General features: G+C 48.2%; 1 protein-coding gene across 2 annotated transcripts; it reads left to right on the top strand.

Moving 5' to 3' along the window:
* Positions 1-221: 221 nt before the first annotated feature.
* On the top strand, positions 222-19,817 carry LOC125742965 (epsin-2-like). Of its 2 annotated transcripts, none has more exons than XM_049015495.1 (8): positions 222-433; positions 3,196-3,891; positions 5,249-5,361; positions 7,050-7,166; positions 15,101-15,206; positions 15,974-16,135; positions 17,791-17,997; positions 18,705-19,817. In XM_049015495.1, exons 2-8 carry the CDS (start codon positions 3,300-3,302, stop codon positions 19,016-19,018), a joined length of 1,611 nt encoding a protein of 536 aa, XP_048871452.1. In that variant the 5' UTR covers positions 222-433; positions 3,196-3,299; the 3' UTR covers positions 19,019-19,817. The 2 variants fall into 2 exon arrangements, with proteins under 2 accessions (XP_048871452.1, XP_048871450.1); XM_049015493.1 differs by having other exon boundaries at positions 3,112-3,891.
* Positions 19,818-20,335: the final 518 nt, after the last annotated feature.

The following is a 20,335-nucleotide window of genomic DNA, read 5'->3' as shown; positions in this document are numbered from 1 at the left end:
AACCCTTACTAATGGACGTATGCATGACTTTAACTAAAGTACATATTTAGTAAACGAAAAGCTCCTAAATGTTCTGGAAGTTATTCCCCGGATAAAGAGAGAAGGATTCAGATATCCAACAGTCTTACTGAAACCCCCCCCCCCCCCCCCTCCGCCCCCCTGGGACTGACTAAATGCCGCACAGCGGGAGGCGTGCGCGCAACGCCGCAAACCGAGGCTACCGGGGGAGCCTCGATCTCTGACACAAATCGGTCGCCAGTTTTCTTAATGTGTCTAGAGAGCGTGGAAGTGGAAACTTGAAGTTAAGAAACTTATTTACATGAGTATTCCGGTACCTCGTATGAATGCACTTTGCTGCTCTTGTTCCGGGACGGACGGTCACAAAGTTTCTGCTGTTTGAGCCTAGTCTTCCAGACGCAAACGTCCGGGCAAGGTAAACAATATACAGTATTTCTAGTGACTTTTAATATTCTAATACACCAGCATGCAGCAATGGCTACGGATGCTATTATTGTTTGTTATACTTTTTTACTTTGTGACATAGGTTCTTACTTTACAGTATAGTGGTATTGGACATTTTTCCTATTATTTATGGGTTGGATTGATATATACTTTGGGCAGGGAAATTTCGTTGTACTTGACTCTCCTCTTATACAGAGCGTCGAAAGCATGTGCTACAGCTGTTAATAGTTAAGTTAATATAACACATTACTTATATTTAAAGTTTCACATTACAAATGTGTTTTAGTTGGTCTCTAATAATCAGAGCTATATAGGTACATATACTTTTAGTTAAATGACCTGAAAATGTCTGTAAATAATTATAGGAAGGATTCCCCATTTGTCATTTTTTCGATTTCTTTTTTTGTGTACTGCTTTCGCCAGATATTGCTTTGTGTCTTATAAATGCAGAGGGTAGTCTAAATAACAGACTCAGTTAGGTTTTTCTCCTACAATGTGTGCACTCTCATTCTTGGGGTATCAACGGAAAGTTGAGTCTTTAAGCCGAAGGAACAGGAGCCAAGATGATCTAATGTATGGATTATATGGGGCCGCTTGTGCTGTACAAGTAACATCTAAAATGGATCTTCGTAAAGAAACAAAAACTTGGCAATAACCATAGTGGACGCATCATGCTATTTTCCGGACGCAGTTGTGTGCTAATAGCCCGATCTGCACCCGCATTCATGACACTGATAACTATTGTGTCCCAAATCGCGCACCTGCACCTAAAACATTTTCATTTTTCTCCCTTCTTTCCGGCCAGCAAATGTGGTATTCATTGGTCTAGGCATTTTCCCCTCCGCCTGGTCTATTTTGAGCCGAGCAAGATTCGGAATGTTTTTTTCTAAAAACTTAGAACTTTTGGCAGCCAGAAATGAGCAGATCCCCGGGCAGGGTCGGACTATGGTGTTGTATTGGTGACCCATAACCATTACGAAAAACGAAATACATAGATATTTCATAAGATATTATCGTTGTAGGAGGACTGTGCAGAATAACGCCAAATGTAGGGAGAAGCTTCTCCGTTTCCGTTATGAAGTACGGTAATAGGAGTGCAGGAAGGGCCTTACCTTGCCAATTCAGGAATGGCATGTAAGTTAAGTTTAAGGGGTTTTTTGTTTTTCTGTGATTGATTCAGGCACTAAGCTCTATACAGGTATGCATTCCAGCATTGTAGGTGCCTCACTGCTTAACTGAGGAAGGGCCACGTTTTGTGACCTTGTTCTTAATACCGGTTTCAGGTTTTACTTTTTGACATCTGTATTAACATTACTTTCCATTCACTTGGAATCTATCTATCTATCTATCTATCTATCTATCTATCTATCTATCTATCTATCTATCTATCATATTACAAAATTGGCACGTATATAACATTTTTCTTCAGGCACTCTATTTGGACGCCTCCTTTCAGAAAGTCCCAAGCTACTTGGGTATTTCACAGGAGCTACCCCTAACACTGTGTATACAATGGACAATGTTCTAAGTGAGGGTAGTGGGGAACCCTGAGGCAGAATTATGACACAAAAACATATATTGTGTTTCGCTCTGCTTTGACGCTGTATAATATGACTCCTTTTGAGCATTTCATCTGCTTGTTAAAACCTGCTCGATAAGACACAAACAATGCAATATATTTTCCATAGTGTGGGCAACTAATGCCAAAATACTATGGTATATATTATATTATATTATATTAAATACGCTTATTTTACCTTTGAACTTTGGGTTTGTTTTTTCAATTTTCTTTTGTGTTACTGCGTCAGTAATTTCCTCTGTCAAATGATACGTGGGTGTCTACCCACTTTAACACCCCTACACAGTGGTGTAATATCACTCTCACGGTCATATTTAGTACATGCTGCTCCAGAATGTCTTCATTGTCCATAAATGTGACACACAGTTTTTAATTCATTGCGGACTCTAAATTGTTTATCTGCCATTGTCAGTACATGAGTGTTTTTGTAGAGATGCACAATATATCAGGTAATGTCTTCACTTGCAGAGCCGAAAGCGTGACCAAACTGAGCGAGTGTTGTCTGATTGGTCAGTGTTCTATGCATGGATTATCTAAAGGAAAAAAGAGTATATTCAATATGTTATTCATTATTGGTAGTATCGCACATTGCGATGGATTGATGCATTTCCAATAACTCAGAACTTAAAAATTTCTGAACTTGTGCTTAGAAAAGTACAATAGAACAGCTGAACAAAATAGATTTGTAATGCAAATTTACGCAATCAAATACTAATTCCGCTAATGTTTGATGCTAACATAACACAGTGATTGTCACATATTGTGCTAGCAAAAATTAGCATACAGTAAAAAAAAACAAAAAAATAGGCCATAGTATATCATGATGTACATTGTGTGGACAGTATATAAGCGTCTATTCGGTTTTATGTCACCGTTGCTCTCCAAACCTGGCAACGTCTTTACCAAACTGATCTTTCTGCAGTGGAAAACCAAAGTGAGCTGGAACCGTGCCGTGGGCCAGTTCCTGTATGCCATTGGAAAAGCGGCATTAGGGTTCTGTCATGACTTCCACATATTCGGAGCTCATGCATTCTCATGGTCTCACTCTCACCTCTGCTGTTTGATTTAAGTCCTAGATCATGGAGGAGCCCTCAGTCTCGCCTGCTGTGTCCCTGCTGTGATGATTTTAATGTTCTTTGTCCTGGGTGCCTCAGACTTGCGTCAGGGTAGTTGAACACCATAAGAAAACCTAGATGAGAGGCCTCCAGAAGTCTCACAAGGTTGACAAGTTAAGCTGCTAGAACGTCATCACACAAACATGCCAAGCTCCATAAGACGGCAGGTGAAGAATGTGGTGAATAACTACTCAGAGGCCGAGAAGAAGGTGAGGGAGGCCACTTCCAACGACCCGTGGGGCCCACCCAGCTCGCTGATGTCGCAGATCGCAGACCTGACCTACAACATGGCCGCCTTTTCGGAGATCATGCGCATGGTCTGGAGGCGCCTTGGCGACCGCGGCAGGAACTGGCGGCACGTTTACAAGGCGCTGACGCTCCTGGAGTACCTGGTGAAGACCGGTTCAGAGCGGGTGGCCCTGCAGTGCCGTGAGAACATCTTGGGCTTGCAGGCACTGGCTGAATTCCGCTACGTGGACCGCGATGGCCGGGACCGGGGCGTTGGCGTGAGGGAGAAATCCCGGCAGCTGGGGGCGCTGCTGAAGGACGGCGAGCGGCTCCGGGCAGAGCGATCCCATGCCCTCAGGACCAAGGAGCGCATGGCACAGGTTGCCACTGCCATGGGCGGAGACAGCCGCGTTCGTCTCGACCGCGAATCCAGTCAGCCCAGCCTGCCTGCTGGCTCCTCAGAGCAGCGTGGTCGGTCCGGTGGCTCACCGGCCTCATATCCGGGCTGTAAGTACACAACTCACCTGGACCCTTGAACAGTTCATGCATAATTTACAGGGCTGACATTCGGGGTCAGGTGTGCCCCGGAGGGTCCTTCCTGTCTCAGTCCAAACTTTGTTATTCTTAAGAAACGACTATGCTTTGTCATAAATATGAAGTACTGTGCACCTCTACATAATCCCAGCTTCCTCATTGTTAAAAAATAAGACACTGCAGGGGGATTAAGTGGCGCAAAGGCGTCTGTCATTTTTGAATAGTTGAATAATTATTCCATAACAGACAACTACTTTGCCTTTTGGACTTCTCTGTTCATGGCTGTGTACTTAATACCCACTGGTGCCTGGATTTGGGACATGACCCTAAAGACACACTTAGAGGGGAACAGCCCTGTGCACATTCCTGATGAGCAGCCTCCCTGACCCTCACCCCCACAGCCTTACTGGATTTGGCAATATGACTGTAACCGTACCGCTTGCCTATGCTTACTGCCTTCTCACAACTGGTGAGATGGAGTGATCACGGTGGAACGGTCTGCGGTTTCCTCTAAAGTGGGTTTGGTAGATTTTTTTTGGGATACAGTTAAAGTGGATGTCCAGGTGACCCATTTCTTCACAGAGGAGAAGTAACATTATTTTCAGTGTTTTGAAGGACATCTGTGAAGGAATAAAGGTTATTAGAGGTAACTGAGGAATTTTTAAATTTTTGCCAGGATTTCCTGCCATTGTTCTTGAGTGGAAATGAAAAACATTATGTTGAATTCCTTTAACACCTCCGCTGAGCTCTTCAGTCACTCTTACCACTGGCTCGGGGAAGGATGCACGAGTCTGCAATTTGACCTTTGACCCAGGAAGTGAAACCCTGGGTCATTTTTATGTTCTTTTGCAGTTTAAAATGATTGATTTTATTTAGTGATAGACAATGATAAATATGAAGTGCACGTATAAAATTTCCATTCCAAATTTAATAAAATGTGGTCCACACTTAGATTTATGTTTTTTAAAGTTTGTCAATAAGGGAATAAGGAGCGTGATTCATGTTTCCTTCTTTTCTTTCCACATCGGCTGTTAGCAGCTGTAAACACCTTTAGACTGTTTATGTGAATAAATTTGCTTCATTGGCTGTCCTGTGCGAGGTATGGCGCCTGGTTTCCAAGGAAACAGCTGCCATCGCTCCCAGTTAAGGCTCTCCTGCCCTCATAGAACCTCAAGGACTATGGCAATACGGAGGGGCGATTTGTGACACATCTCTTGAGATTAAGGACAGTTCAGGAGCACACATTTGGTATTACAGCTGCACCGTCTCCTACATGCGTGAGCATGTGTTGGTCTCTGGCGAACAGCGAGCCCGTTCTCCTGTTTTCCAGCCCTCCCCCAGCGTGTGTCCTCTGAGCTGGAGCAGGCGCGGCCCCAGACCATCGGGGAGGAGGAGCTACAGCTGCAGCTGGCCCTGGCCATGAGCCGCGAGGTGGCAGAACAGGTACGAGCCCTGGGGGCCAATCTGTCAGGGCATTCTGCAGAGGTAAGATATGTAGGCCCTGCCAAAGAGAATGAGCTCCATCCTTACTGATTAGCCAGATATTTTAGCAGGGAGGGCCGATTGCTTAATTAGTCTTTGCATTCTCAGGTGTTATTCAAGCTGCTGGCTGTGCTTATGAATATTCATGGGGAGGTAATATACTGTATGCAAGTGCTTGGGCTTTAGTACGATTGGAGTAATTGGGAGCGACACCCTCGATGCGATCAATCTGATTGGAATCTGAAGCTGGAATCCCGGTGGTGATCAGAACGTACGTGAGACTTTTCCGGCTCGTGTTTCCATCCACACTTCTCTGTTCTTATTCCAGAGTCATAATCGGGACGTGTATGCGCTGCCCATACATATTCATTGACATCTGCCCTCGCATACGCTCATTACGTCCAGCAGATCCGGAGCACGGGTAGAATATGCCTTTATGAATTTTGACAGAGTGATTGGAATTGCACAGATTTTGTCAATAATCTTCTTAATTTGGTACATCAGCTTGGCTGCAGTACTCTCTGCCTGCCTCCCTGCGTGAATGTAAGCTGACTTCATATCTGTCACCACATTCGCGTGCCGGACTTGCAGATGCTCAGTGACCTTTGCCGTGTCCTTTTTCTCGGGCTGTGTAGACCGACCGCAGGCCGGGCTGGCAGAGAGACACCGGACGTTTTTCTGGAAAATGTTGAAGGGAGACACAGGGCGCCGCACACAGTAGTGTGACATCTAAGTAGGCCACACTGTTCCAGATGTGTCCCCTGTCCTGATTTGATCTTATGAATTAATGTGGAGTGTTGTATTTGAGTTTTGGCGTCTGGCACTGATTTCCATCTGAACATAAGGAGACCTTTGTAAGGGATAAACCGCTGCTATTAGCTCCAGCTGTCTTGTCAGGGCCCCTTGACATTCATATCCTGTTAATCGCAGGTTTGTTACCTTTTAATCGGCCTCCTTTGTATGCCACCCTGTTATTGCTTCTCTTCTTTTGTTATAGTTTATGCAGAAGGAATTACCGAACTTCAGCTGACCTTTTAGGTTGTGTGGTTTTCTACTTTGGCTACGTGTGAGGTAAACATCAATTAATTAAATCAGCCAGTTAAAAACAAGATGCTTAACATGTGAGGTCATGCCTGTTTTTCAGGGGCTGTTAGCCTTCTGTCATAGCAGCAAAATGTTGGGATGGAATCGCACCTGAATAACCTCAAGCAAAAATACAGTTGGAGCAGAGAGGCCACTTCTCAGCCACCTTCTCAGATGTTTTAAACTTAATTAAATTCTTTTCCATTTTTTTATTAAATAATAAAAAAAATCAAGCCTGTTCTATAAGGACAATTGTACCCTAGTAGAAATGGAAAACAGAGGATGGATGGATGAATGGATGGATTGGTGGGTGGATGATTGGAGAGATGCATAGATTGATAGATGGAAAGGTGGGTGCTGGATGGATGGATAGATGGATGGTTAGTTGGGTGAATCGTTGGATGTTACTGAATGTTAATGGCGCCTCTGGAATGAGGAACAGAAGCGATGCTCGGGGTCAAAAGTGATGCTTGAGGCCCACATCTCCTGCCCAGCCTGGTTTCTGGGTGATAATATGGCAGCTAGCAGTTCTGCTTTACCTGTAGTGTGTGTTTTCTTTTACCCAGGAGGAGAGGAAGCGCCGGGGGGAGAAGCTGTGGCTGCAGGTGGCCCAGGAGGACAGCAGCAGGGGGTGTGCCACTGGGGCAGAGCCTGTGGAGACTGCTCACGCTCCTCTCAGTGAGGTACAGACCGTGTGCCACTTTACCACGTCTCTTATGGCTGCTCACGCTCCTCTCAGTGAGGTACAGACCGTGTGCCACTTTACCACGTCTCTTATGGCTGCTCACGCTCCTCTCAGTGAGGTAGAGACGGTGTGCCACTTTACCACGTCTCTTATGGCTGCTCACGCTCCTCTCAGCGAGGTACAGACGGTGTGCCTCTTTACCGCGTCTCTTATGGCTGCTCACGCTCCTCTCAGCGAGGTACAGACTGTGTGCCATTTTACCGCGTCTCTTATGGCTGTTCACGCTCCTCTCAGCGAGGTACAGACCGTGTGCCACTTTACCGCGTCTCTTATGGCTGCTCACGCTCCTCTCAGCGAGGTACAGACCGTGTGCCACTTTACCATGTCTTTTATGGCTGCTCACGCTCCTCTCAGCGAGGTACAGACGGTGTGCCACTTTACCACGTCTCTTATGGCTGCTCACGCTCCTCTCAGCGAGGTACAGACGGTGTGCCACTTTACCGCGTCTCTTATGGCTGCTCACGCTCCGCTCAGCGAGGTACAGACCGTGTGCCACTTTACCGCGTCTCTTATGGCTGCTCACGCTCCTCTCAACGAGGTACAGACCGTGTGCCACTTTGCCGCGTCTCTTATGGCTGCTCACGCTCCTCTCAGCGAGGTACAGACCGTGTGCCACTTTACTGCGTGTCTTATGGCTGCTCACGCTCCTCTCAACGAGGTACAGACCGTGTGCCACTTTGCCGCGTCTCTTATGGCTGCTCACACTCCTCTGAGGGAGGTACAGACTGTGTGCCTTTTTACCACATCTCTTATGGGTGGTCACGCTCATCACAGCGAGGTACAGACTGTGTGCCTCTTTACCACGTCTCTTATGGGTGGTCACGCTCCTCACAGCGAGGTACAGACTGTGTGCCTCTTTACCACGTCTCTTATGGGTGGTCACGCACCTCACAGCGAGGTACAGACTGTGTGCCTCTTTACCGTGTCTCTTATGGCTGCTCACGCTCCTCTCAACGAGGTACAGACCGTGTGCCACTTTACCGCGTCTCTTATGGGTGGTGACGCTCCTCACAGCAAGGTACAGACTGTGTGCCTCTTTACCACGTCTCTTATGGGTGGTCACGCTCCTCACAGCGAGGTACAGACTGTGTGCCTCTTTACCACGTCTCTTATGGGTGGTCACGCTCCTCACAGCGAGGTACAGACTGTGTGCCTCTTCACCAGGTCTCTTATGGGTGGTCACGCTCCTCACAGCGAGGTACAGACTGTGTGCCTCTTTACCACGTCTCTTATGGGTGGTCACGCTCCTCACAGCGAGGTACAGACTGTGTGCCACTTTACCGCGTCTCTTATGGGTGGTGACGCTCCTCACAGCGAGGTACAGACTGTGTGCCTCTTTACCACGTCTCTTATGGGTGGTCACGCTCCTCACAGCGAGGTACAGACTTTGTGCCTCTTTACCACGTCTCTTATGGGTGGTGACGCTCCTCACAGCGAGGTACAGACTTTGTGCCTCTTTACCACGTCTCTTATGGGTGGTCACGCTCCTCACAGCGAGGTACAGACTGTGTGCCTCTTTACCACGTCTCTTATGGGTGGTCACGCTCCTCACAGCGAGGTACAGACTGTGTGCCTCTTTACCACGTCTCTTATGGGTGGTGACGCTCCTCACAGCGAGGTACAGACTTTGTGCCTCTTTACCACGTCTCTTATGGGTGGTCACGCTCCTCACAGCGAGGTACAGACTGTGTGCCTCTTTACCACGTCTCTTATGGGTGGTCACGCTCCTCACAGCGAGGTACAGACTGTGTGCCTCTTCACCAGGTCTCTTATGGGTGGTCACGCTCCTCACAGCGAGGTACAGACTGTGTGCCTCTTTACCACGTCTCTTATGGGTGGTCACGCTCCTCACAGCGAGGTACAGACTGTGTGCCACTTTACCGCGTCTCTTATGGGTGGTCACGCTCCTCACAGCGAGGTACAGACTGTGTGCCTCTTTACCACGTCTCTTATGGGTGGTCACGCTCCTCACAGCGAGGTACAGACTGTGTGCCACTTTACCGCGTCTCTTATGGGTGGTCACGCTCCTCACAGCGAGGTACAGACTGTGTGCCTCTTTACCACGTCTCTTATGGGTGGTCACGCTCCTCACAGCGAGGTACAGACTGTGTGCCTCTTTACCACGTCTCTTATGGGTGGTCACGCTCCTCACAGCGAGGTACAGACTGTGTGCCACTTTACCGCGTCTCTTATGGGTGGTGACGCTCCTCACAGCGAGGTACAGACTTTGTGCCTCTTTACCACGTCTCTTATGGGTGGTCACACTCCTCACAGCGAGGTACAGACTGTGTGCCACTTTACCACGTCTCTTATGGGTGGTCACACTCCTCACAGCGAGGTACAGACTGTGTGCCTCTTTACCACGTCTCTTATGGGTGGTCACGCTCCTCACAGCGAGGTACAGACTGTGTGCCTCTTCACCACGTCTCTTATGGGTGGTCACGCTCCTCACAGCGAGGTACAGACTTTGTGCCTCTTTACCACGTCTCTTATGGGTGGTCACGCTCCTCACAGCGAGGTACAGACTGTGTGCCTCTTTACCACGTCTCTTATGGGTGGTCACGCTCCTCACAGCGAGGTACAGACTGTGTGCCTCTTCACCAGGTCTCTTATGGGTGGTCACGCTCCTCACAGCGAGGTACAGACTTTGTGCCTCTTTACCACGTCTCTTATGGGTGGTCACGCTCCTCACAGCGAGGTACAGACTGTGTGCCTCTTTACCACGTCTCTTATGGGTGGTCACGCTCCTCACAGCGAGGTACAGACTTTGTGCCTCTTTACCACGTCTCTTATGGGTGGTCACGCTCCTCACAGCGAGGTACAGACTGTGTGCCTCTTTACCACGTCTCTTATGGGTGGTCACGCTCCTCACAGCGAGGTACAGACTGTGTGCCACTTTACCGCGTCTCTTATGGGTGGTGACGCTCCTCACAGCGAGGTACAGACTGTGTGCCTCTTTACCACGTCTCTTATGGGTGGTCACGCTCCTCACAGCGAGGTACAGACTGTGTGCCTCTTTACCACGTCTCTTATGGGTGGTCACGCTCCTCACAGCGAGGTACAGACTTTGTGCCTCTTTACCACGTCTCTTATGGGTGGTGACGCTCCTCACAGCGAGGTACAGACTTTGTGCCTCTTTACCACGTCTCTTATGGGTGGTCACGCTCCTCACAGCGAGGTACAGACTGTGTGCCTCTTTACCACGTCTCTTATGGGTGGTCACGCTCCTCACAGCGAGGTACAGACTGTGTGCCTCTTTACCACGTCTCTTATGGGTGGTGACGCTCCTCACAGCGAGGTACAGACTTTGTGCCTCTTTACCACGTCTCTTATGGGTGGTCACGCTCCTCACAGCGAGGTACAGACTGTGTGCCTCTTTACCACGTCTCTTATGGGTGGTCACGCTCCTCACAGCGAGGTACAGACTGTGTGCCTCTTCACCAGGTCTCTTATGGGTGGTCACGCTCCTCACAGCGAGGTACAGACTGTGTGCCTCTTTACCACGTCTCTTATGGGTGGTCACGCTCCTCACAGCGAGGTACAGACTGTGTGCCACTTTACCGCGTCTCTTATGGGTGGTCACGCTCCTCACAGCGAGGTACAGACTGTGTGCCTCTTTACCACGTCTCTTATGGGTGGTCACGCTCCTCACAGCGAGGTACAGACTGTGTGCCACTTTACCGCGTCTCTTATGGGTGGTCACGCTCCTCACAGCGAGGTACAGACTGTGTGCCTCTTTACCACGTCTCTTATGGGTGGTCACGCTCCTCACAGCGAGGTACAGACTGTGTGCCTCTTTACCACGTCTCTTATGGGTGGTCACGCTCCTCACAGCGAGGTACAGACTGTGTGCCACTTTACCGCGTCTCTTATGGGTGGTGACGCTCCTCACAGCGAGGTACAGACTTTGTGCCTCTTTACCACGTCTCTTATGGGTGGTCACACTCCTCACAGCGAGGTACAGACTGTGTGCCACTTTACCACGTCTCTTATGGGTGGTCACACTCCTCACAGCGAGGTACAGACTGTGTGCCTCTTTACCACGTCTCTTATGGGTGGTCACGCTCCTCACAGCGAGGTACAGACTGTGTGCCTCTTCACCACGTCTCTTATGGGTGGTCACGCTCCTCACAGCGAGGTACAGACTTTGTGCCTCTTTACCACGTCTCTTATGGGTGGTCACGCTCCTCACAGCGAGGTACAGACTGTGTGCCTCTTTACCACGTCTCTTATGGGTGGTCACGCTCCTCACAGCGAGGTACAGACTGTGTGCCTCTTCACCAGGTCTCTTATGGGTGGTCACGCTCCTCACAGCGAGGTACAGACTTTGTGCCTCTTTACCACGTCTCTTATGGGTGGTCACGCTCCTCACAGCGAGGTACAGACTGTGTGCCTCTTTACCACGTCTCTTATGGGTGGTCACGCTCCTCACAGCGAGGTACAGACTTTGTGCCTCTTTACCACGTCTCTTATGGGTGGTCACGCTCCTCACAGCGAGGTACAGACTGTGTGCCTCTTTACCACGTCTCTTATGGGTGGTCACGCTCCTCACAGCGAGGTACAGACTGTGTGCCTCTTCACCAGGTCTCTTATGGGTGGTCACGCTCCTCACAGCGAGGTACAGACTGTGTGCCTCTTTACCACGTCTCTTATGGGTGGTCACGCTCCTCACAGCGAGGTACAGACTGTGTGCCTCTTCACCAGGTCTCTTATGGGTGGTCACGCTCCTCACAGCGAGGTACAGACTGTGTGCCTCTTTACCACGTCTCTTATGGGTGGTGACGCTCCTCACAGCGAGGTACAGACTGTGTGCCTCTTTACCACGTCTCTTATGGGTGGTGACGCTCCTCACAGCGAGGTACAGACTGTGTGCCTCTTCACCACGTCTCTTATGGGTGGTCACGCTCCTCACAGCGAGGTACAGACTTTGTGCCTCTTTACCACGTCTCTTATGGGTGGTCACGCTCCTCACAGCGAGGTACAGACTGTGTGCCTCTTTACCACGTCTCTTATGGGTGGTCACGCTCCTCACAGCGAGGTACAGACTGTGTGCCTCTTTACCACGTCTCTTATGGGTGGTCACACTCCTCACAGCGAGGTACAGACTGTGTGCCTCTTCACCACGTCTCTTATGGGTGGTCACGCTCCTCACAGCGAGGTACAGACTTTGTGCCTCTTTACCACGTCTCTTATGGGTGGTCACGCTCCTCACAGCGAGGTACAGACTGTGTGCCTCTTCACCAGGTCTCTTATGGGTGGTCACGCTCCTCACAGCGAGGTACAGACTGTGTGCCTCTTTACCACGTCTCTTATGGGTGGTCACGCTCCTCACAGCGAGGTACAGACTGTGTGCCACTTTACCGCGTCTCTTATGGGTGGTCACGCTCCTCACAGCGAGGTACAGACTTTGTGCCTCTTTACCACGTCTCTTATGGCTGCTCACGCTCCTCACAGCGAGGTACAGACTTTGTGCCTCTTTACCACGTCTCTTATGGGTGGTCACGCTCCTCACAGCGAGGTACAGACTGTGTGCCTCTTTACCACATCTCTTATGGGTGGTCACGCTCCTCACAGCGAGGTACAGACTTTGTGCCTCTTTACCACGTCTCTTATGGGTGGTCACGCTCCTCACAGCGAGGTACAGACTTTGTGCCTCTTTACCACGTCTCTTATGGCTGCTCACGCTCCTCACAACGAGGTACAGACTGTGTGCCACTTTACCGCGTGTCTTATGGCTGCTCACGCTCCTCACAGCGAGGTACAGACCATGTGTTGCTTTACCGCGTGTCTTATGGCTGCTCACGCTCCTCACAGCGAGGTACAGACCATGTGTTGCTTTACCGCGTGTCTTATGGCTGCTCACGCTCCTCACAGCGAGGTACAGACCATGTGTTGCTTTACCGTGTCTCTTGTGGCTGCCCACACTCCTCACAGCTTGCATTTCACTTGTTTGTTTACTTTTGCTTTATTTATTTAACTGACTTTTCCAGTTCCACATAGTTGCTTATATTTTATGCTGTATGAAAACACTATAGTAGCCTGGGTCAATGTCTCAAAGGTCCATATGTATTAAATAATTGCAGTTATTGCTGTTTGTTTTGAATTCACTCACTGGAATCAGACCCAAACTCATCAAAAATATCCAGAAATCCTTCAGAATAAATCTTGTCTCTGATTGGACGAGACCATGTGGGTTTTAATCCTGTCTGACGTCTTGAACCAATGCCAACACACCAAACTATTTGCCTGGCTAATCGAGGCATTATGCACCGTGACAGCAGGCATATTCATGTCATTTGGGGTAAGATGCAGCTTGACAGACCATAAACATAATTTGCTGTAAGTCACTTTTATTTCTGTTTGAAAGAGAGGTTTTAGAATTTGTGTTTATTTTTAACACTCATTTGAAAGCCAGTGGTGTTTTTACGCAGTTCAGTCTCAGTGCAGAACCTCATAGTGTCAGATACAGGGTACAGTCTGGGTGCGTGTTTCAGTTTTAATCTAAAATATTGTGGCATCTTTCAGTTGCTTACCCTAGTCTGGCTTGTAGGGGGTCCTGAAGCTTATCCCAAGCAGCACAGAGCACAAAGCTGGGGTACTTCATGGGTGGCATGCCTGTCCATCACAGGGCACATCCAGAGAATCGCACAGCCAGTCCCCAGGTTACGAACGAGGTTTGTTCCCTAAGTATGTATTTAAGTTGAATTTGTAGGTAAGTCGGAATACAGTAATACATACATAATACTGTTCATAATAATAATCCAGTAATAATAACAATAATTCCATCCATCCATCCATTTTCCAAACCGCTTATCCTATTGGGTCGCGGGGGGTCCGGAGCCTAACCCGGAAGCAATGGGCACGAGGCAGGGAACAACCCAGGATGGGGGGCCAGCCCATCGCAGATAACAATAATTATACAGTAATAATAAAAGTAACTACATATGGAACTGTACTGCACCTAAAGCCAACAAACTGCATGAAGCCATTTTCTCGAGTGTTACAAAGTAGAGCATGTGTTCGTTATTACAACCCATCATTGTCAATATAATAGGCTTTACAGCAGTATGTTTGTAGAAACGACTGGTCCATATGTTGGATATTCTTAACCCGGAGACTGCCTGTACTCTAATAATCAGTAATTCATAGACACCAATTAGCCATTTGCTCTAAGAAACCCACACAGCAAGGGTATGATGTGCAAACTCCAAACAGCAGAGAGATGGGACTCGAACCCATAGCAGATGTGAGGCAATGTTGCCACTCAGTGATCCTTTGTAAGATATATAATGTAGAATAAGCAGCACATGGGCAGAGATCGTGCTCTGATCATATCTCTCTCTGTCCCAGAAAGACTCACTGATGTGCATGGTTGCTTGCACTCTATTACTCCATCTTTTCTAAGCAATCTCTCTGCGTTAAGTTCAGCTTCACTGAGCAGTTCTCCGGCACACTGGAGTGTGAGGGAGACTGACTCTCCGCCGCATGAACAGCAGCCAGGATTTCTTGGCAGCCTCTCCAGCGAGATGATTGTGATTGTTCTGGACTGTTTTTGGATGGAAATCAATGACTTCTGCATGTTTAACTGAATCTCGCTGTTTTCGGCCCTTCGTTTTTGGCAGAATAACCCTTAATCCTCATAAATAGTCGCAGTTTAATTATTGAAAGATTTATTTTAGTTCCTGATGTAAACGCCCTTGATGCAGTGGAGGGGTTTTCAGCTCTGTGTTTTACTTGGTCCTGAAGCTGGTGGGGTGGTTGCCGGTTGCAGCCTCTCCTTGGTCAACCTCCATACTAGGCCAAGTGCTGCTGTTTATTAAATGTGGAGATCAGTTAGTGTGGAGTTGTCATTCCTCGTGCCTCCTCCTGCAGATCACGCTGCTGGATGTAATGGATACAGCGACGGAGGGTGCGGCTGATCGGGTGTCCGATCCCTGGGCAGCGGCACTGCCCCCTGCAAACCCTTGGCAAGCCAGTGGTAAGGCTTCTGTGAAAACGACAACATCCCCGTCTTGCGAAATAACCCACTGGTCTCCGATCGCGATCCCTTCCCCTCGCCTTGTGTGAAATCAGCCCACACGTCTGCGGTCTGACCTCCTTCATTGAGCGACTGCTCTAAGAATAGCAGCGTGCTCAGCGTCCGATGACCTGCCCCTATTTTAAACGTCCTCCTGCTCTTGTTTGTGCAAGATACCGATCTCCAATACTGGACAGTCGAGTTTCAAAATAAGAGTCTCGCTCGTGAAGACCAGGAAAGTTGAAATTAATTTCTGTCATTTTTATGCACTTTCATTCTTTGTTGCATATTTGCTTGAGAAAAAAATAATTGACAATCATAAACTCACATTTAGTTGCAAATAGACTGAAGTAATTAGGCTGTTGCCATGGTGACAGCACAGCCCCTCTTTCCAGTTCTAGCTTTTTATGCACCATCATGTCCTGAAGGATCAGCCACGGTGGCCGTAAATCGCCATCTGAACCGAAGGCCCATGTGCCCACAATGGAAGAGAAGAGCCTTCCATTGTCCACGAGAAGTGGAGGCCATATTTATCATTGGTGTGAAAATTGTTTGAAGGCCCCAAGGTCTGATTTGTGTATGCGAAGCTAACTGTGACATTTGGTTACTAACTGTGACATTTGCTTTGGGCCTCTCGTCATCCTGCTTCTGCATGCGTGTCGGATCGCTCTCCCTGCAGTGTTGCATTTATGGTCCAACCACAGGAGTTTCGACTGTCTCACCCACAGCCTCCGAATCGGCTGACCCGTGGGGAGTGACCCGAGCTCACAGCACTCCCAGGCAAAGCGCTGACCCCTGGGGGGCCTCGGCTGGATCGGCCCCTTCAGCTGGAGTGGCTGCTGACCCTTGGGGGGCAGAGTGTGGCACCCACCCCCAGGCCCATGTGAACAGTGAGTCTCATGCGCAGGCTTGGCCAGTGCAGGTCAGACTGCTGTCATGTGGGATTAGAGGCAAAAATGTCAATATCATGGCGCAGCATGGATGCAGGCGTGAAAATGAAGGTGATGATCCGTTTATGGCTCTGAGACAACAGGGGTTATTTGAATACTTCTAAAAACACACTGCGGAAAGATATGAAAACAAAAGGACCACAGGGGATCAGATAACAAACAGGGACAAAAATGGAATTAACTAAAACTATGAAACAACTAAGGAATGTGCAGACACTCTGTAACAGGCAGAGTGACTCGGCAAAGAACAGAACGAGGGCAGGCACTAACATACAGAACTAACAATACATGATGCAGGGCGCTTGGGATCCACTGACGCAATTAACCAATCACAGGAGATGCAAGAAAACAAGCAACAGGTGGAGGAAAAAAACTGATGAACACAGAACCAGGGAAACTCCAACAATCACAAACACTAGGAACACTAATCAATCCAAATAAACAGATGGGGCTGAGAACACTGGGAAAGGGACAGGAACCAACACACAAGCAGAACGCGATAAAACAAGGAAGAACCGGGACAAACCAAACACAAGAACAAAAGCAAAGTCAGAGAAGCTGCAAACTGAATAAACTTACAAGACAGGTGAAGCTGGCCTCGAAACCACAACTGAAGGGATAGGAACTTCCAAGCTGCACACCCAGTTCACTAAGCCTGGGAAGGAGGTAAAATACACAAGGGGGACATGAAAAACGGTGGCCAGCGGAACCGGCTGACCGTAATGGGGAGGAGGCACGGGGGGGCAGGGCTCTACAAGCACTGACCCTGGCAACCAAGGAACCCCCTAATTAATGTGAGGATGTAGGCAGTTTCTGATGTTTCCCTAATGGTGTAGGTTAGGGGTCTGGGGGCCCCCAGCCCTGCGCCGCTTAGCTCACTTCCTGTTCCTCCACACCTGATTCAATTAAAAAAATAGAAATTTAGTGAGGGGAAACCCAAAAATGTGCAGGGCTGGGGTTCCCCAGGACTGAAGTAACTGCTGTGGGGCTGCTGTCACTGATATTCAGAAATGTAAGATGTCTTCCTATTAGGCTGCCCTTCAAAACACCAAACCAGTGCACCCATCCTTACAGGACACAAGATGAATCACTGCAAAGGCCTACTGTTAGAGGCTATTCTGAATGTAATTTAAAATTTGATTACCAAGAGGTCTTTAATCTGAAAACTGCAAGAAACATTGTAAAAGGAAACTTGATCCTTTTAACATAACAGGTGGCATTTTGAAGTTTTGGATTTGAAAAATGGGTTTTCTCAGACTTTAAACAATGTAAACTGCTTTCAGATAAATATCCCATGTGTCTTATTTTTATTTAAAACACCTGCTTTATCTGCATTCAGACAGAACCGCGTTCTGACCACTAGGTGTTCAATTTATGCATTTATTGGGAACTTGGAAATGACCACCTTGCTTTTCATGGTGAACAGTTCTGCAAGGATGAAGAAAGTTGGCAGCTGTAAAGCTTTTAGGTAAATGTGGTCTGAAAAAAGACTCTGCATCATGTTACTGCATTATGGGCAGGTGCATGGCGGAAGACGCTTTGAATGCAGAGTTAGATATGGGTTCTTAAGCTATTGAGGATATTTTGATTTGCAGGAGATGGTAACTGCTCCATGCCTTCGTGGGCCTGTCTGGACCTGATGGATGTCCAGCAGGGAGTCTCTGGACCAGACGGCAAGGCAGACACGTCCAGGACAGCGTCAGAGTCCTTCCTGAGCTCCACCAGCAGTGTGGTTAACCCAGACCCTTTCGTCAGCAAGCCAGCGAGGCTGACCCCAGTCTCCAACCCCTTTTTGGTGGCCGGTGTGTCTCTGCTGTCCGAATTCAGACCAGCCCGTTTGAAAACCGTCACAGCCCCATCATATACTGGCATAAAATGAAACCCCATTCGGTTTAATGGTGTAATGGGAGTCATTTTCATTTATTTTTATTTGGCATAGACTTTTGTCCAAAGTGATGTACAAGTGAGGCAAACAGCACATTACTTTGCTTTGAAAGAAAGTTGAGTAAGTGCTTATAGGATGGATGGATGGATAAAAGCTGCAGTAGTTGGATAAATCTACAATAGATAAAATTATGTATTAAGTGCTGGTGTATTAAGGACCTTCCCAACTTATTAGATGTCAGAAGTCGGGAATCTCATCTCTGCGTTGCCGTGGTAATCCGCCGCCCGTCTCTTCATAAGTCTTTTTAAATATTGATTGCTTTCTTGAGGCAGCACCGCGATATGCTTACATGCCTGTTGATGGCAGAGGCCCGCGTTCTGCGTCCTCGTGGCCAGAAGGGCCCGGTCCCACTGCGGGCCCCCCCCCCCCCCGGCCCGCCCAGCCAGAAAGTTCCAGCTGGCTGCCATTCTCCATCAGTGCAACATTCATTTGTTTTGATTAGCATGATTAAAATTATGGCGGGTCTGCAGCGGCTCTGTTTTTAATTTCTCATTAAACAACGCGCAGCCGTCTCGGTGCCACTCCAGCCGGCTTATGAAATAAATGATTCTCTTCTCGCCGCAGATGCTGCTCAAGTCAACAATCCCTTTCAGGTCAGTGGGGGTCGGCTGCCCCCTCCGAACCAAAGGAAGCCCACTCCGCTGGTCACGTGTCACATTGACCCGCCACCATTTCCGTGCTCCACGGCGCCCCCTGCTGGCCCTACATCCATGGTGCCCTTCCCGGGTGTGCCTGAATTTGCATCAGTGGGCTTGGTGACGCCCGTCGTGGGTGTCGGCCGCATGGCTGCCATCCCTGCTGCACACAGCCTCCTGAGCCCAGGGTTGCTCCCATCAACGGGCTGCACTACTGACCCCTTCCTGCTGGGGGCAGAATGAGCACTTTAATGAAGCCGTCATTCTAGCAGTCTGGGGTCGTCACAGGGAGTACACATTTTAATAGGTAGAATATACACTTGGATATAAATTACCCTGTGGATATTTTTCAGAGGTTACACATCTTTAATTAATGTGCTAACTTTTATTCAGGAAAATCACAGACAGCAAGGTTGTGGTTCCCTTCCCTCTGACGTAAATCAGGGCTGAATAAGAACAATTGTAATATCTGAACTAATTAATGTCAGTCTTATCAAGCCCTGAATTTTTTAGGTGATTTAAATCTGCTTGAAAGTAGTGCTTGCTAAAAACAGTGAAACCTAATACACCATGTGTATTATAGAAGAACTGGCGTTACACTCCTCTCAGCTCAGTGAATGTTTTTAATGGTAAGAAAGAAAATCACACTCATATTTTCAGGTTATTTCCTGTAAAACGCATCCGTGTTTCGTTCCAAATGGTGTGGATTTGCATTTTTTGCATTTTTAGTACTAATTTTAAACAATCCTCTCTTTCTGTGTCAGTTTTCCCAATATTAGAAGTCGGATGTTTTAAAAAAAAAATGAAACTGGCTCGGCAAAGGATTGTCCTCGATTTTAATATAACCTCTAGGGAACTGGAGAAATGCGACATTTTCATGCGCAGGGCTGCATGGTGAGAGGCTTCACGGCGGGCTGATGGTGCCCAGCAGTGTAAGCTGGGCACGTCTGCGTGTGGGGGACCTCTGTGATTGTGTGTGGGCTTTAAAGAAGCATGTGTCTGATCTGTTATACACATTAATAAAGTGATTTGTTCATTGACACTTTTTCTCTCCAGTGCTTTTTATTTGAGGCCCTGATCTCCATCTCCTGGCTGGTGGAGAACCTGGGCACTGCCTGCTGGTGTTTAGCGTGCAGCATTTCTGTCCTCTTGCACTTAATGGGAAAGTGGGGTGTGTCGATGAGCTGGTGAATCGATCAGCCAGCACTAGCCAATCAGCAGCCAGGCGGGAGTCAGACGTGTCGTGAGGAATCGGCACACGGGCCGGCGTATGAAGCCCCCTGGACTGTCTTGTGTTGTGCGCTGTCAGCTGGGTGATTTCCAGGCCCTCCAGTCAATTGCGTAAGAGTTTTTATCCCGATGCCAGCACCCAAATCCACAGCCTGTCTGTATTTTAATAAGTGGTGTGTCACTACCCCACACAACAGCAGCATCTCGTGGCAATCCTGGTGCTCTCAAATTCCCTGCTCCTCAGTCATTTATCAGTGCTTTATATTCACCAAATTAAAAGGGCAGTTTAATTCATCAATATTAGTCATGCTATTCAGCTAAAATAACCAG

Source organism: Brienomyrus brachyistius, chromosome 5, assembly GCF_023856365.1.
Source record: "Brienomyrus brachyistius isolate T26 chromosome 5, BBRACH_0.4, whole genome shotgun sequence".
In the NCBI taxonomy this organism is placed as follows: domain Eukaryota; kingdom Metazoa; phylum Chordata; class Actinopteri; order Osteoglossiformes; family Mormyridae; genus Brienomyrus; species Brienomyrus brachyistius.
The sequence above is the reverse complement of the archived record's forward strand: the minus strand, read 5'-3'. Positions and strand labels throughout refer to the sequence as shown.

Bases quoted from the DNA above. Each gene is read 5' to 3' on its own strand.
- LOC125742965 (XM_049015495.1), top strand. From the start codon at position 3,300: ATGCCAAGCTCCATAAGACGGCAGGTGAAGAATGTGGTGAATAACTAC. The intron at 3,892-5,248 runs GTAAGTACACAA...CCTGTTTTCCAG, and splicing joins ACCGGCCTCATATCCGGGCT to CCCTCCCCCAGCGTGTGTCC. The intron at 15,207-15,973 runs GTAAGGCTTCTG...TCTCACCCACAG, and splicing joins AAACCCTTGGCAAGCCAGTG to CCTCCGAATCGGCTGACCCG.